Source organism: Limulus polyphemus, unplaced genomic scaffold (assembly GCF_000517525.1).
Source record: "Limulus polyphemus unplaced genomic scaffold, Limulus_polyphemus-2.1.2 Scaffold1433, whole genome shotgun sequence".
NCBI lineage: Eukaryota > Metazoa > Arthropoda > Merostomata > Xiphosura > Limulidae > Limulus > Limulus polyphemus.
This window is the reverse complement of record NW_013667043.1, coordinates 231427-245317: the sequence shown is the minus strand read 5'-3', so window position 1 is coordinate 245317 and position 13891 is coordinate 231427. Positions and strand designations below refer to the sequence as shown.

The 13891-nt window shown below is 31.5% G+C and overlaps 1 protein-coding gene across 2 annotated transcripts in view; it reads left to right on the top strand.

Annotated features, from left to right (window-relative positions):
• The window catches only part of LOC106463538 (ral GTPase-activating protein subunit beta-like), an 87733-nt gene that overhangs the window by 32485 nt on the left and 41357 nt on the right, over nt 1-13891 (top strand). For both annotated transcript variants that reach the window (XM_022391077.1, XM_013923583.2), the window contains exon 6: nt 11357-11445. In XM_022391077.1, coding sequence (XP_022246785.1) covers nt 11357-11445 — 89 coding nt within the window. The remainder of the gene's footprint in view (nt 1-11356; nt 11446-13891) is intronic.

The window sequence follows — 13891 nt, the reverse complement described above, 5'->3', positions numbered from 1 at the left end:
CTCAACTTTATTATCAGTTTATCTACATAGATACAGGACACTACCTATGGTGTATCCTCAGTTCAAAGCTTGCAATTTGCAAGCACTGAAACTATATTTTCATCATGGACATCAGATCTTTCTCCTCCTCCATTCCTCACCGTGAAGGAGTAATTGCACTAAAACATCTTTAAAATCAAAGGCCCATATCTTATTTTCCCACACAAACACTCCTTTATTTAACAGAACTGGTTCTGATTTTAAAAATAATAGCTATTAAAGAATACTGCTAGAAACAGGTTTGCAGGGTAGCAGGTTATATAGAAGAACTCCTGTTCGGCCAATTCAAGGGACCAGTACCCGTGATGTGCTGCATACACATGGATGATATGTTGGAAGTAGTTTCTATTCTTAAAAAAAGAAATTTTTTTACTCTCATTTGTAACTTCCTTTCATCTTGCTCTATAATACATGTCATTAATCTGAAAAAAAGCACTACCTTTTACAAATACTTATAGATTATGCAGTGAACACAGTGATTTGAATTTAAAATCTCAGGATATGAAAAACATCTCTACCTGATGGGGTTCATCCAATTATTTAAGGAACTTGTTACTGTAATAATATTACTTTTGTCAATAACCAGGTATTATAATGCCTTACATTTTTAATGGGAGTTAAATTTATTACAGTTACTTTCCACAAAAAAGAAATGTGTTTGTCTCGTTACCTTTTCTCTGATTTACAACTAAAGTAGTGTTTTTTTCTTTTTTTAAAACCAAAACAAGTTTCTAAATTCTAAGCAAGTAAGATATCTAAGCTATGTGTCAAATATGATTTTTTCTTTGAGTAATTGCCAAGAACAATTTCAGAAAAAATCACATGATGGCCTTCATGCAAGCTTTATTGGCACTGATGACTTAGTTTCATTTTTATCTGGCTAATTACATGCATGCCCACTGTGCACTCAGATTGGCATACATTTAATAAATTAACTTTCAGTGGTATATTACAGTTGTTCCCAAACTGTGGTTTGTGAACCCTTTGCGGGTTTGCAAAATATTTCAGGGGTTTCTTGGAAAAAATTCCATAGTTCCAGAAGCAAAAGTGTTTGCATCCATTCATCACACTGAGTAGAATATAACTTCAAGACTCCTCATGAGAAATGGAAAGGTGAGGAGGATATTTTTCCTAGTGTTGTTTTTGAAATTAAGATGAAGAACAAGATTTGGCTTAATCAAAGTGATACAAGTTACAAAAGTGAAATCTGGGAAGAGCATTGTGGTTTTCGTAATGTAATAAAATTAATAATTTAATAATGAATAGGGTGTAATAAAAGTCTCATAAGGAAAAGTTTATATTTCCAAGTTCACTGTTTTTTATAACTTATACTCGGGTAAGGGAGAAAATCCCTGGAAAATATTTATTTTTAGGGGGGTTTGCGAGATTTGGCATTTTAATGAAAGGGATTTGAAAGTTTGGGAACCAAGGGTATAGTAATAAATAAAGTGAGAAAATGTCAGAAAAAGTGCTCTGTGGAATAAGACGAGAGAAAGAAATGTATGTAAGTAATGTAATGTGTGTGTGTTTTTTTATATCAACTAATATGTAAGAGCTTTATATTATTTTTTTTCTAAAGAAACAAGTAATGAGTTACTGTTTTCAGTAACATGCTATACCTGTGTAATCCCTTTTTTTCCAATGCTATAACTAAAGCTAGTACTATCAACCATGATCATGATTGAGAAACTCAAACAACTCATGCTCCCTTGGTACTGTACCATCAAAAAAGCTGTTATAGTGAACAACTGTCACATTCTCTCAGAAAATTCCACCTCCATTTCAATGTTTATAATAAAGCTCCCCCTTCCCAATATCTCATGTACATGGCACAAACTGAAAAGAACTACTGGTTCATGACAACCTTATATCACCAAGACCAAACACCTGATGTCTAAACTGTGAACACAGCAGGTGTATCACTTGTTCATTCCAAAACAATACAACTTTCATATATGGCCAAAACACCAAAATACACATAAAGCTGGTATTTTAATGCATCATAGAATGTTTAATTTATTGTGTAGTTTCAAATGTAGGTATCATTTTTATGTAAGACAGCCAATATGCAGGCTTGAAAACAGGACATGTGAACATTTAAGCCATATTAGACAAATAACAGATATGTGCCTACAGACAACGATATCTTACCAGCAATGAACACAATATCAAATATTCTATCTTCATAGGACTTGGGCATACTCTAATTGACAACACAAAACAGAGAATGACTAGAAAAATGACTAACCTATAAACTTTGAAAGCTATATCCTTATGGCTTGAATAAATGTTTTTCATTCTTGTAAACCCCATCATTTTTCACCATTTACTTTTTACACATGTTTATCTAAAGACAGAGATGGTTTGTTCACAAATCTTACAAACCCATGCAATTCATTGCTAATTTTATCAATTTATGGATACTTTTAATTGTTGCTGTTTCATCCTACAATAGTACCTTACTATTTCCTAAAGTTTTGATATATTTTTTAGTCATCTTACAGGATATTCTTTTATCATACCTCATGTTTTTCCTTTTTTTAACAAAATTTGCACATGGTTGGTCCAATGGACCAACTCTATGTTGGAGGTGAATGTTGACTATAATTCTAAATTTACTACGTGTATCTATACGAAATATGGCAAGCTTTTAGTAAAATATACAAGTACATTCTATGTAAAATATCAGACGTGTTACAAAAGTATTGTACTCAAGATATGTCTTTGAATTGATGATATCAGTCTGATTCTTACATGGTGGAGTAAAATGTGATGCTCATGTGAGGAATAAAAATACTTTTGTCCATTGTACAGTTTGCATATTGCACTTGCATAACCACTCAAATCTCTGAAATGAATATATACAAATTGTTTGAGTATCCCTGTATATTATATTTACTCTCCTCTACCACAAAGGGTTACTAAATAAGTAGTGTAGGATAAAATGAATAGTTTATACATAATACCATGTTGAATAACACTGTAAAAGGTTTTGGCATGCACAAAGGGTTTCACTACTTTGAATAACTTTGCATTTTGTTAAGACAAAGAAGAGCTCCTAGAAACATGAAAATGTAGTTAATAATTAAGTAGGTTGTAAACTTTTTTATTTTTCTGTTGTCTGTTTGTTTAACTTATAATACTTGAAAGTTTCTTTATAATAATCTTATAATAATAATACTATAATACCCATACTTTATATAAATCAACTCAACTCGCAAAGTTTTAGTAGGCTTAAAGATTATTCTCTCTTATCATTCTCTGATTTCATTTGCTAATTGATTGATACATCTTAGATTAGTTTTATGTTTATTTTTAAGGAACATTCTCCATACTCTTTTTCAATCTTTTTTATTTTATAATTATTTAACCTTCAGATTGTTTGTTGTTCAGCGAGCAAAATAATTATTTTTTGAATGGACTGCCTTGTGTCAGGCTAAAATATTATTTTACTCTTTCATAGCTAGAAAACATTACAAATATACTCACTTACATTTCTTGAAATTTTCATACAGCTATTCTGCACATAGCTAGGATTTAGGAGATCATAAAGTTGCACTGATTATCTATCTTAACTGAAAGTCACATAAGAAATCATAATATAAAATGATAAAAGCTACATAACATAATGAATACTCTATTATGCTTAAGTATATATAATATATAAATATATATCATAGTAATGATTGTAACTTAAGGTTGTTGGCTGTTCACTAGGAACTATTATTCTGACCTAACAATGTAATACACCATTATTCTTTGTCTTGTGATTGGCTTGTGTAAGCATGCTTTCACCTGCTTCAGTAGCCAGAAGTTTATAATAATAGAACACTAAAGTCACCCAGTCAATCTTTAAAGAGCGTTTAATGTGATTTGAGATTTTATTTGTTCACTTATACTTTCATATTTTCCTTTACTATCCATGTGTGATTTATTCATTACTTATCTGATGTTAGAATCTATTGTGCATTGAAGATTGTGTTTTGTTAAGCACAAAACTGTACAATAGGCTATTTGTGCTGTGTCCACCACAGGTATATCAAAATTAAATTTTTAGCATTATTAACCCTGAAACTTCTCATTGAGTCACCAGGGTGCATGTATTGAAGATACTTGATAGCTGTTGGATATTATTGTATTTGAATATCAAAACGGTCACTAAAGGAAACACTTAGTAACAGAAGTAGAATATATATATGACATGGATGATAATGCATTAAAATATAAATTACGATTATAGAAAATCCCAATAGCATACAATAGCTTTTCTCAAATTGTACTGCCCTCTATTGGCACAAATTTTCAATGATTGTCACTAGCCTTCCACCTATAGCTTCTGCATATCCACATGTAAATGATTATGCAGCAGCTCTCCACCAGTAGGAGCACGACACAACTCCTTTAATAACCAGTGCCCTCTCCACATTTGCACTCATTAATCACTTCTTGATTTGCAGTAGTACTGAACAGACGTGTTTGTTTTCAAATTTGTTGACGTTTCCCTTTATACTAGAGACTTAATTTTTCTCTACTATGTTTATTGTTTCTTTATCGACAGTGGCCTGTTTTTGCTAGTGTATTTTGGATTTCACTCTGTGCTGAGTGGTGCCTGACTAGGCATATATGTATATATATTTTTTTGAAAATCTGCACCGTCCATCCCGTGACCATTTTCAATGTCAGTTTTATTGTAGCTCTTCCTACCATGGACCTGATGTATAATTCCCGATGCCACCAGGTATTGGTTGTGTGTCTCCATTCAAATGTCATCTATGCCGAAACAATTACATCACAGGATTAGGTTATGCACACCGTAGAGATGTGGTGTTCTGCAGGACCACTAGTAGTTATCTTTAGTGGTCTTTTGCTTTATAAATATGTTCATCCCAAACCATACGCTCTTGTACACACGAGTAAAGGAGACAGGGATTGCGGCCCATCTCTGATGCTTCATTACATTGAGACTTTTCCTACTGTGGACCTGATGTACAATTCCAATTGCCACCAGGTGTGGGTTAATCGACACCGTCAATGTGGTAACTCTGCTTTCCAAAATAGGGTATTGCAGTCACCCATTGCACTGTCTCTGGTGGTGCAGTCTTCCAGAATCTCCAATGCATTTTCTCTCCTTTCTTCTCGTAGAGTATGGGAGTCCTAGCCATTACCAGTTCCTAACTGCTGGGGTGGTGGGCCATGGAGGCCTGTCCCCCTGAATGATGCATCATACCACTCACTTTAGAGTAGGGAGGTATCATTCTGCAAGTGTCGATGGTGTATAGCACTTCCTACCATGGACCTGATGTACAATTCCAGATACTGCCAGGTTTTGGTTGTAGCTCTACACCATATTAATGTATATATATGTATGGGACAGATTACTTTTTCCCACTGTGGCATTCCTCCTTCTTACTATCCTCTGGATGTACATTCCTGGTAGGTCTGGCATTGGTTGGAGATGGCCTGGTCACAATTAGAATCATGTGTCAGTGGCGTGATACCCTTCCTACCTCAGACCTTATGTACAATTCCAAATACTGCCAGGTTTTGGTTTAAGCAATCTACCATGTCACAACTATATATATATATGTGTGTATATATATATATATATATATATTGCAGTTTGCTCCTAAAGCTAAGACATTCCTCCTATCTTCCATCCTCTGAGATGGTCCAGCTAAATAAGTCTTTACATGTGTTCTCACTGATATTCCTCCTTCTACCTTGGACACGATGAAAAATGCCCAATGCTGCCACGTTTTGGACTGGAGATACACCCCCAGGTTTGCAGTCCCTCTTCCTACCATCCGCTGGATTTCGGTTTCAGACGGATCTGGTGTTGGTTGTAGCTGGATGCAGCACATGTATTCCCATTTGTTTACAACCAGGTATCCCCCCCCCCTACCATGGCCCGGAGGAACCATACCCAATGCCACCAGGTTTTGGACCAGGGATGTCATCCCACTGGGGCTTTCCTCCTTCCTCCCATCTGCTGGATGTCAGTTTGTGGTGGATCAGGTGTTGGTAGAGTTGGAAATGCATGCAATTTCTGTTTCGAAGTGAAGAGGTAGGTGATCCTCTACCTACTGCAGAACTGTTGTATAATTCAAGATTCTATCAGGTGTTGGATGAAATCAAACTAACACTATGGTCTGTCACGCTCCAGCCATGCTACACCCAAATGTCCCATTAATTGATAATACATATTATGGGATTCCTTCATGTTTTTCCACCTTTTATGTTTGCAACACTGTCATAAAAGAGCTTAGAGTATACCTAGATCAGATGTGGTGTGGTCTCCTGCTGAGATGTGATATTTTATTTTTTTGGTTCCACATCTCCTAGTGTCTCTTTGGGCACTTTCTAAAGTGAGATAATTTTTTCACCGGCCCTCCACCAGTTCAATGTGGAATTCTAGCTATTTTGTGAGAAGAGGTAAGATATTGTATCAGAAGTTAGCATTTTCCTTCGCTGAAAATGTATTTCCGATAGATACTTATCTCTACTGACATTTCCCACCCAGCCTTCCCATTTCCAGTGATATGTGATGTAGGTCTTCTGACCAGTCTCAAAGTAAAGAATGCAAGTGTGGAGAGGGCATTGGTTATGATAGGGGTTGTGTCGTGCTTCTGTTGGTGGAGAGCTGCTGCAAAATCAGTTGCATGTGGGAAGTGGAAGATTAGTGGCAAGCATTGAAAATTTGTGCCACCATAGGGCAATACTAATTGAGAAAGCTATTTTGTGAGTTGAGGTAAGAACCTATTGAAAATACATTTTCAGTTTAGGAAATTGTTAACATTTAACTATTATAAAAAGAGTAAAATTATATTGTACATTTAAAGTCAATGGGTTTAATTGTATTATAATAATTTTTCATGTTAATGATTTTTATTGTTCTTTAAAAATAATTCTTACAGGATGATGAAAGAGATCATTGACAAATATTTTACTACTTGTGGAACATAAATGTGAAGAATAATTTATTAAATTAATGACCAGTACTTACAATACAAGAAAAATTCCAATAGCTTTTGTGGTTGACATCTAACATCAAGGAGCCCTCATCTTTAGACATGAAACATTTGAGTTTCGTCTGTATTGATTAACATGGACGTGACTGCAGTGTTTTTGAATATAAGTGAATGTGGAAAAAAATTATTCATATGTCTGCCTCCCATGTGACAGTGCTCTTTGGGGTTATTGTATTTTCGTTTTATGTCAATCTGTAATGTATGTAGTACATTTGTTCATAAATAGAGTCAAACTATGAAACTATTACATTAGTTCACTCTGAGATGAATAGTTCATATTTGCTTCCCTGCTGTTTCTGGTTTCATTGATTCAAACTACATATTTGTTAAAACTATTTTTTAAATCATTATGAACACTTGTGTGTCTTACAATTATTCTTTTTTGTGTAAATTGTCATAAAAATATTTTAATCTTTATCTACTCTCTCTACCTTCCATTGTCTTTCAGGTTGTAGGGTTGCTTGTTAGCTGGATGTGTTTGTTTTCAAAAGTGCTTTGTTCTAAAACCTGATTCAGGTTGATAATATATTAACCTTTTTTTAATACTTTTATTGGCAATTTACTTAAGAAATAACATGAAAATTTGTTGAACAGAAAGTCAGTTCAGTTATCAAAAGATTAGTTAAATACTTATGACATTTATATGTTATTTATCTTTATTTGCTTTTTGAAAATAGTATCAAGTTGAGGTCAAAAGCTCTGAGATTAAAGTTTATCATAGTTTTGCTTCCATATTCACAAGATTTATTGTTTCTTATACTGTGTATTTAAATTCAGATAGAGTGTAATTGGTATCAGTTGCATAATTAAATCAAGTGTTATTTTTCTTTAGTTAATTAGCATTTAATAATCTTTTTAAAGTGGTATTGATTTGATATTGAAAAAACTTTAAAAAGCATAATCTTCAATAATATTTGTTAAAAAGTTCTTTATAATTGTATCAATTGAATATAGAATGTGCATAAACAGTTGCTAAAATACTTGTTTTTTTATTTTGTTCATATTTGTTTGTCCCCTTATCTCCATCTCTAGAGGAAAAGTGCACATTTTTTTATCTAAAATAAAAAAATTGGCACAAAATATTTAACAAATCATCTATGGAAAGTAATATTTGAATTTGTTGAATTTTCTTATTACACATGAAATCTAAAAATATTTAATGATTTTGAAAGAAATACATTGATTAGAAATTTTATAGCCTTTAATTACCAACTTGAGTAGAACTAGACAATTAGTGGAATTTGTTAACTGATTAATCGTTGGACTCATTAATGGATTATTCTCACATGAATGAGACTAATCTTCCTATTTCCATCTTGTTTTGGGTTGATTTAAATATGCTTTCAAACCACCCTTCATTTAATATGATAAAAATCTTCAGGTGAAACAATCTAGGATTATGTTACTTTTTAAATCCTGAACTGTTATGCATAAAATTATATATCATTTGTGTAATATAACACAAACCTTCAATAAGCTTAAAATACAATTATTACAGTTGCTTCATTTTCTCCCTACAAATTTTTGCAAGGCTATTAAAACTACTGACTTTTTGTTGATGAAAGTAAGCAGTATTTGTGACATTGATTATAAATAAGAAAAATATAACATAACATTCTCATGTTTTATTGGATGTTGAAAGGGATGCTGCATGACCAGTCAGAGTCAGTAAGAAAAGAATATAGGATTGTTACATAGAACTGGGATATTTATTAATAATTAAATTAATTATTAATTAAAAGTGATTATTGTTAAAGAAAAAGGTAAACATTGTTACAGAATATCTGGCTTTAGTACACTATTACTAAATAATCTAATTTATCATTAAAATAAATGTCTGTAGATTTCATCCCGTAAAACTAGTAAACGTTCTTGCCAATGTATGTGGGAGACAATAAGTAATGCAGTGAAGACAAATCTAGAAAACTTGTGATGATACTAGATGATCTCTCTGCAGAGATTATAATGATTCATAAGATGGAAATTGAAGTTTTTATAAGAAATATTAATTACAAGGCAAATACAATCTTGAATTAATACTGTTTTGGAATTTTCTTATAATTAAATCATCAGCTTGAAAAGCTTAAAAATGTTTCACAACTCTATAAGTATTAACATCTTAAGCTTTTAAATGAAAAGTTTTTTATTAAGACACAAATTTAGAAAGAGCAGATATTAAAATGATTAGTACATTTACATTTTACAGTACAAACTCGGACTTGAAGAAATTGTAGAACATGTGTGTGCTGAGAAATCTAAGTCAAACAAATTACCATACTTGGTTGTGTTTAAGCAGCATGTGAGAACAGCCAGAGATGTTTTCTCTTTTCAGTATTTTTATATTTAGCTAGAACTAGACTTGATTTATCCTTGTCTACTAAGTTTGATAAACACAGTTAAATGAGCATGCTATTTAACAATCAACATTTTGTTTGGTTTAACTGAATAAAGAATAATGAATATTAACTTGCTGTAATTCTTTTTATTCAAACAGTCTTACTCAAAGCATGCATGCAATCAGGGTTTGTTTGAAGGAGGGGCTCACTTTCAATCACAAAATGAAAGATCTCTATAAATACAGTTAATTAAAAATATTTATATGTTAAAATATTTGTAGTTATAAAAATATGGAATACATTTTTATTTTTATCTTATATTTCTAATTATTTATAAGTTTACTTGAATTTATTGTTTTTGTTCTGTTATATGAAATATAGTTGAGATATACAGATACAAACATATATCACATGGAAAATGTTAAGCATAAATAATAATATATAGTAGTTCTAGGATAAGAGTAGTGTTTTCTTAACGAACATTTAAGTACATGTGATACAATTACTTGAATTCTATTTATTCTCAGTGAGCCTCTATTTTTAACAAGAAAACAACAGGAATCTTTTCTTTTAAATAATATATGATCATTCTTGTAAAATGATACATAAAAATTTTTCAAAATTAATTGAGCTTGTTCTGTTGCTATAGCAATATGCAACACAAGAAGTCATTAGAAGCCTGAAAGTTAATTACTTACATAGTATTAATCTTTACACATGATGGTTGAATTTGTGTGCAAAACAAGGAGTACTCACAGTTGAAGACCAGAAACAAAGCTGTAATTGTGTTCTGTGCATGTTTCAATGTGTGTTTTTCATTGTTTTAAAATAATTCAGATAAGAGATAAATATTGAGCTGTCTAAATAAGTCTTTTCATAGTATATACATTTATAAGGTTATAGCCACAATGGAATCATTGGAAACCTTGATTTTGGTTAGTTGATTATTTTTATAACAGTAGTTGATTAAGCTGAACAAACTTAAATGGATCAAAAATAATAATGAGAAATCATGATTGTCATGTTACAGTTACTTGGAATAATCAGACATCAATTTCAGTTAGTTAACTATTCTTGTAAAATTAATGAATGCAATTGATGCTGATAGGTACTTGATTAATCTAATTAATTTCCCATCTCAATATTATGTACCCATAGGACCCTAGTAAAAATTACAATTAACATCTGAGAGTATGTAATAATGAATTGTAACAATAGACCATAACTTTCCAGAGTGATATAATAAAGACATACAATATATATATATATATATATATATGACCAAAATAATAAATATAATGTGGCGCCATCTAATGAATGGTACCACAAACAAAAATCCATAAAAAACTTTCACACTTTGGATATTCAAGATTCAGACAATTAGAAAAATAACTATGGTATGTGCATATAAGTGTCATATAATATAACTGTCACGTATGATTGTACCAAGTACTTGTATCTTTGAATCCCAACACTAAACATGCTCGTGATTTCAGCCCTGGGAGCATTATGATGTGATGGTCAATCCCACTATTCATTAGTAATAAGTAGCCCAACAGTTGTAGGTTGATGGTATTAACTAGCTGCCTTCCCTCTAGTCTGTCACGTCAAATGTAGGGACAGATAATGCAGTTAGTTCTTTAGGAGCTTCACATGAAATTTGACAAAACAAACAAAAAAAAGACCAGTTTATTAGTAACTGTGTGGTGTAGTTTTGGGGTAATTCAACACCTCACTATGATAACTAGGAATAATAATAAATGTCCATCTGGTGCTTTTTTGTCTCATATAAAATATTTGACAGTTAGAAGTTTAGATTAATTATAAATATGAAAAGAGTTAATTACAGTTGGGTAGAAGGTGAATACTCAACAAGTACAGACACATTATTAGTGGTATGGATTGAAGCACAGGCTGTTATAGGATCATTGTAAATTTTTTTTTGGTCTTCAGATCCAGAGCCTACAGTTACAAGTCTAATTCGTGGACCATTTGGAAGACATGCATGGACCTTACAGCTGCGACATTTGCCAAAACACAAGGTTTGATATTTGTTGTTATTACCTTCTTATTATATTTTTTTTCTGTTAAAACACAACATTTGGAATTTTAGAAGATCCAAGTCTCCAAAAGTTTAATTATGGATATCTCTTTGCTTATTATAAATGTTGTGCTTACTCCTCTCCCTTCCCAGCATGCTCACACACACACACACACAAAAGCTAATTTTTTTTTGGTTTTTAACTGAAAATGGTCGAACGAACCAGATAAAATAACCATGGTATGAGTGTTACAACATTTTTGTCAGAAGAAACTTCCTCTAAACAGAATGGTCCAGAAAATAATGTAATTTTAAATTATAAAAACTTGTGTGCATGAAGTCTCTTTTGTGATAAATACTGTAATTGCTATTTATTATTAGAATTATATAGAAAAAAGGGTTAAAACAGTGCTCAAGTATTTTAGATATAATATTTTTGAACTGTATAAATAAATTAACTAGTGGTCTAGTTAAAATAACAGCCACAAATCTCGTCTGTTCATGTCAACATTTTAAATAACATACAAGAATTTTTCTTTAGAATTTCATTTGTTATTCTTGTAAAAAGTTTGTATTTTTACTACAGAAATTTTAAAATTTTGGTTGTGAAATGTTTTATTTCATTTAAAACAGAATTTCACTTGGTTAAAATTAGCAAAAATCATCATTCTGTAAGTCAGTTTGTACAGTATCTGACATATTGCCTTTTAAAAACTTAGTTTGGGCTTTGTTTTGACTTGCTTTTCTGTAGGCATGAATTACCATCTTATGTGATATGAGGGTACATCATATAGTTTTACATTCTATTGTAATATAGGAATTTGTAAAATTTTCCAATTATTAGGTTTCTGTATTGTCATGGCAGTAACACATGGTCCAAAAAGAGTTAAGTTTATAGTATTCCAGTTATTCTTCTCTCTTTATGCTCTCGTAGCTGATGTATCTTTGCCAGCAGGATATTGCAATAGTACAGGTAGGATCTTGTGAGAACTGTTTGCTGGCTGATGATGATGATGTCTCTGAAGACCACAGCCGACCAATTCTGTGGAGAGATAAAGACCAGGTGACATTGTAAACAGAACAAAAAGGATGAGTTTATCTAAAAGTTTAAGCACGTGTTTTTTATTCTGTCGAAGTGAATTATACCAGGTGATAGGAAAGAGAAAACTTTGTTCTGGAAGACAACAGTTTATAGTTTCATTAGCAGTCTTGTGGAAGAAGAAACTAAAGACTATCCTAGTAGGGCCAACTGTTTTGTTGTCTGCATGGGTACCTTTTATTTGTCAGTAATAAAGACTGTGTTGTATTTTCATAAATTTTGTCCAGTCTTTTTATTCTTGACATATAAAGGACTCAGTTTAAGTTTTCAGTTTCAGTTTTGTTTTCTTGTATAAATCTGCTCATCTTGCAGAACATAACTTATATTTGTAGGGAAACAGATTTCGATCTAAAATACCGCAATAATGCATTTATCTTGTGAACTATTGCTCTACATTTTGTATGCCAGTGATTTTGACAAAAGTTAAATTTCCCCTGTCACTTTTAAATTAAATTGTATCATTTGTAAGCTTTGTCCAAGTTTTTCCTTTTTTTTTTTATTACCCTCTAATATTTTATACATGTTTTTGTAAGAACCTTTCATTAAATTTGATATAGTAGGTGCTGTTCTTGGCAGACACTTTATATTACTACATTTAGTTGTTGCTAGTCAATCCAACATCAGTATTAACAGTTAGTGAAGAGAAATGCTTGTTTCAGTAACATAGCTAGCTTTTTCTCTATTGTACAGTTCAAAGCTTAATTTATAAAATAATAAAATTAAGCTTAACTAGCCCTCTGTTATTGCTTGACTATTGATTTTTGTACTTCTTATCTTGTAGTGGAGAAATTAACTCACTGGATGCTTTTGAAAGTTAAGCAGCATTCCCTACACAATTTTAAACATGCTGACTAGAGGTTAGGAGATAGTTTGAAAAATGAACAGTTTTCATGCATTTTTAAAAGCGTACTGAAATGTAAATTGTGATTTTATAATTGGGCTTTATAAAACATTATAATAAATTTTAAGTATCTATTTTAAAATTTTAGATTATTTTATCCAGCTCTAATAAATAGGAAATTATAAAATTCTACTTAAAATAAAGTATAAAATATCCTTTTTATTGGCAAATTATGTATGTACTTACACAATTTTGTTCATTTGTACACATTCAGCTTCATATTTACAAATTTAAGATTTTAGAGTTTAATGTGATATCTCACACTTAATAATATAAATTAGGAATCTAGAATACTTGTGATCGTGCATAATTTTCAAATTTAAAAGTTACAAATATACATTTGAATGCCAGAGTTGTTATGTGTCTGTAGCATTGGGTATGTTTGATATTTGTTTCATACTAGCACACATATGATATTACAATTTTTTTTCCTTTTCACCAAAGGTA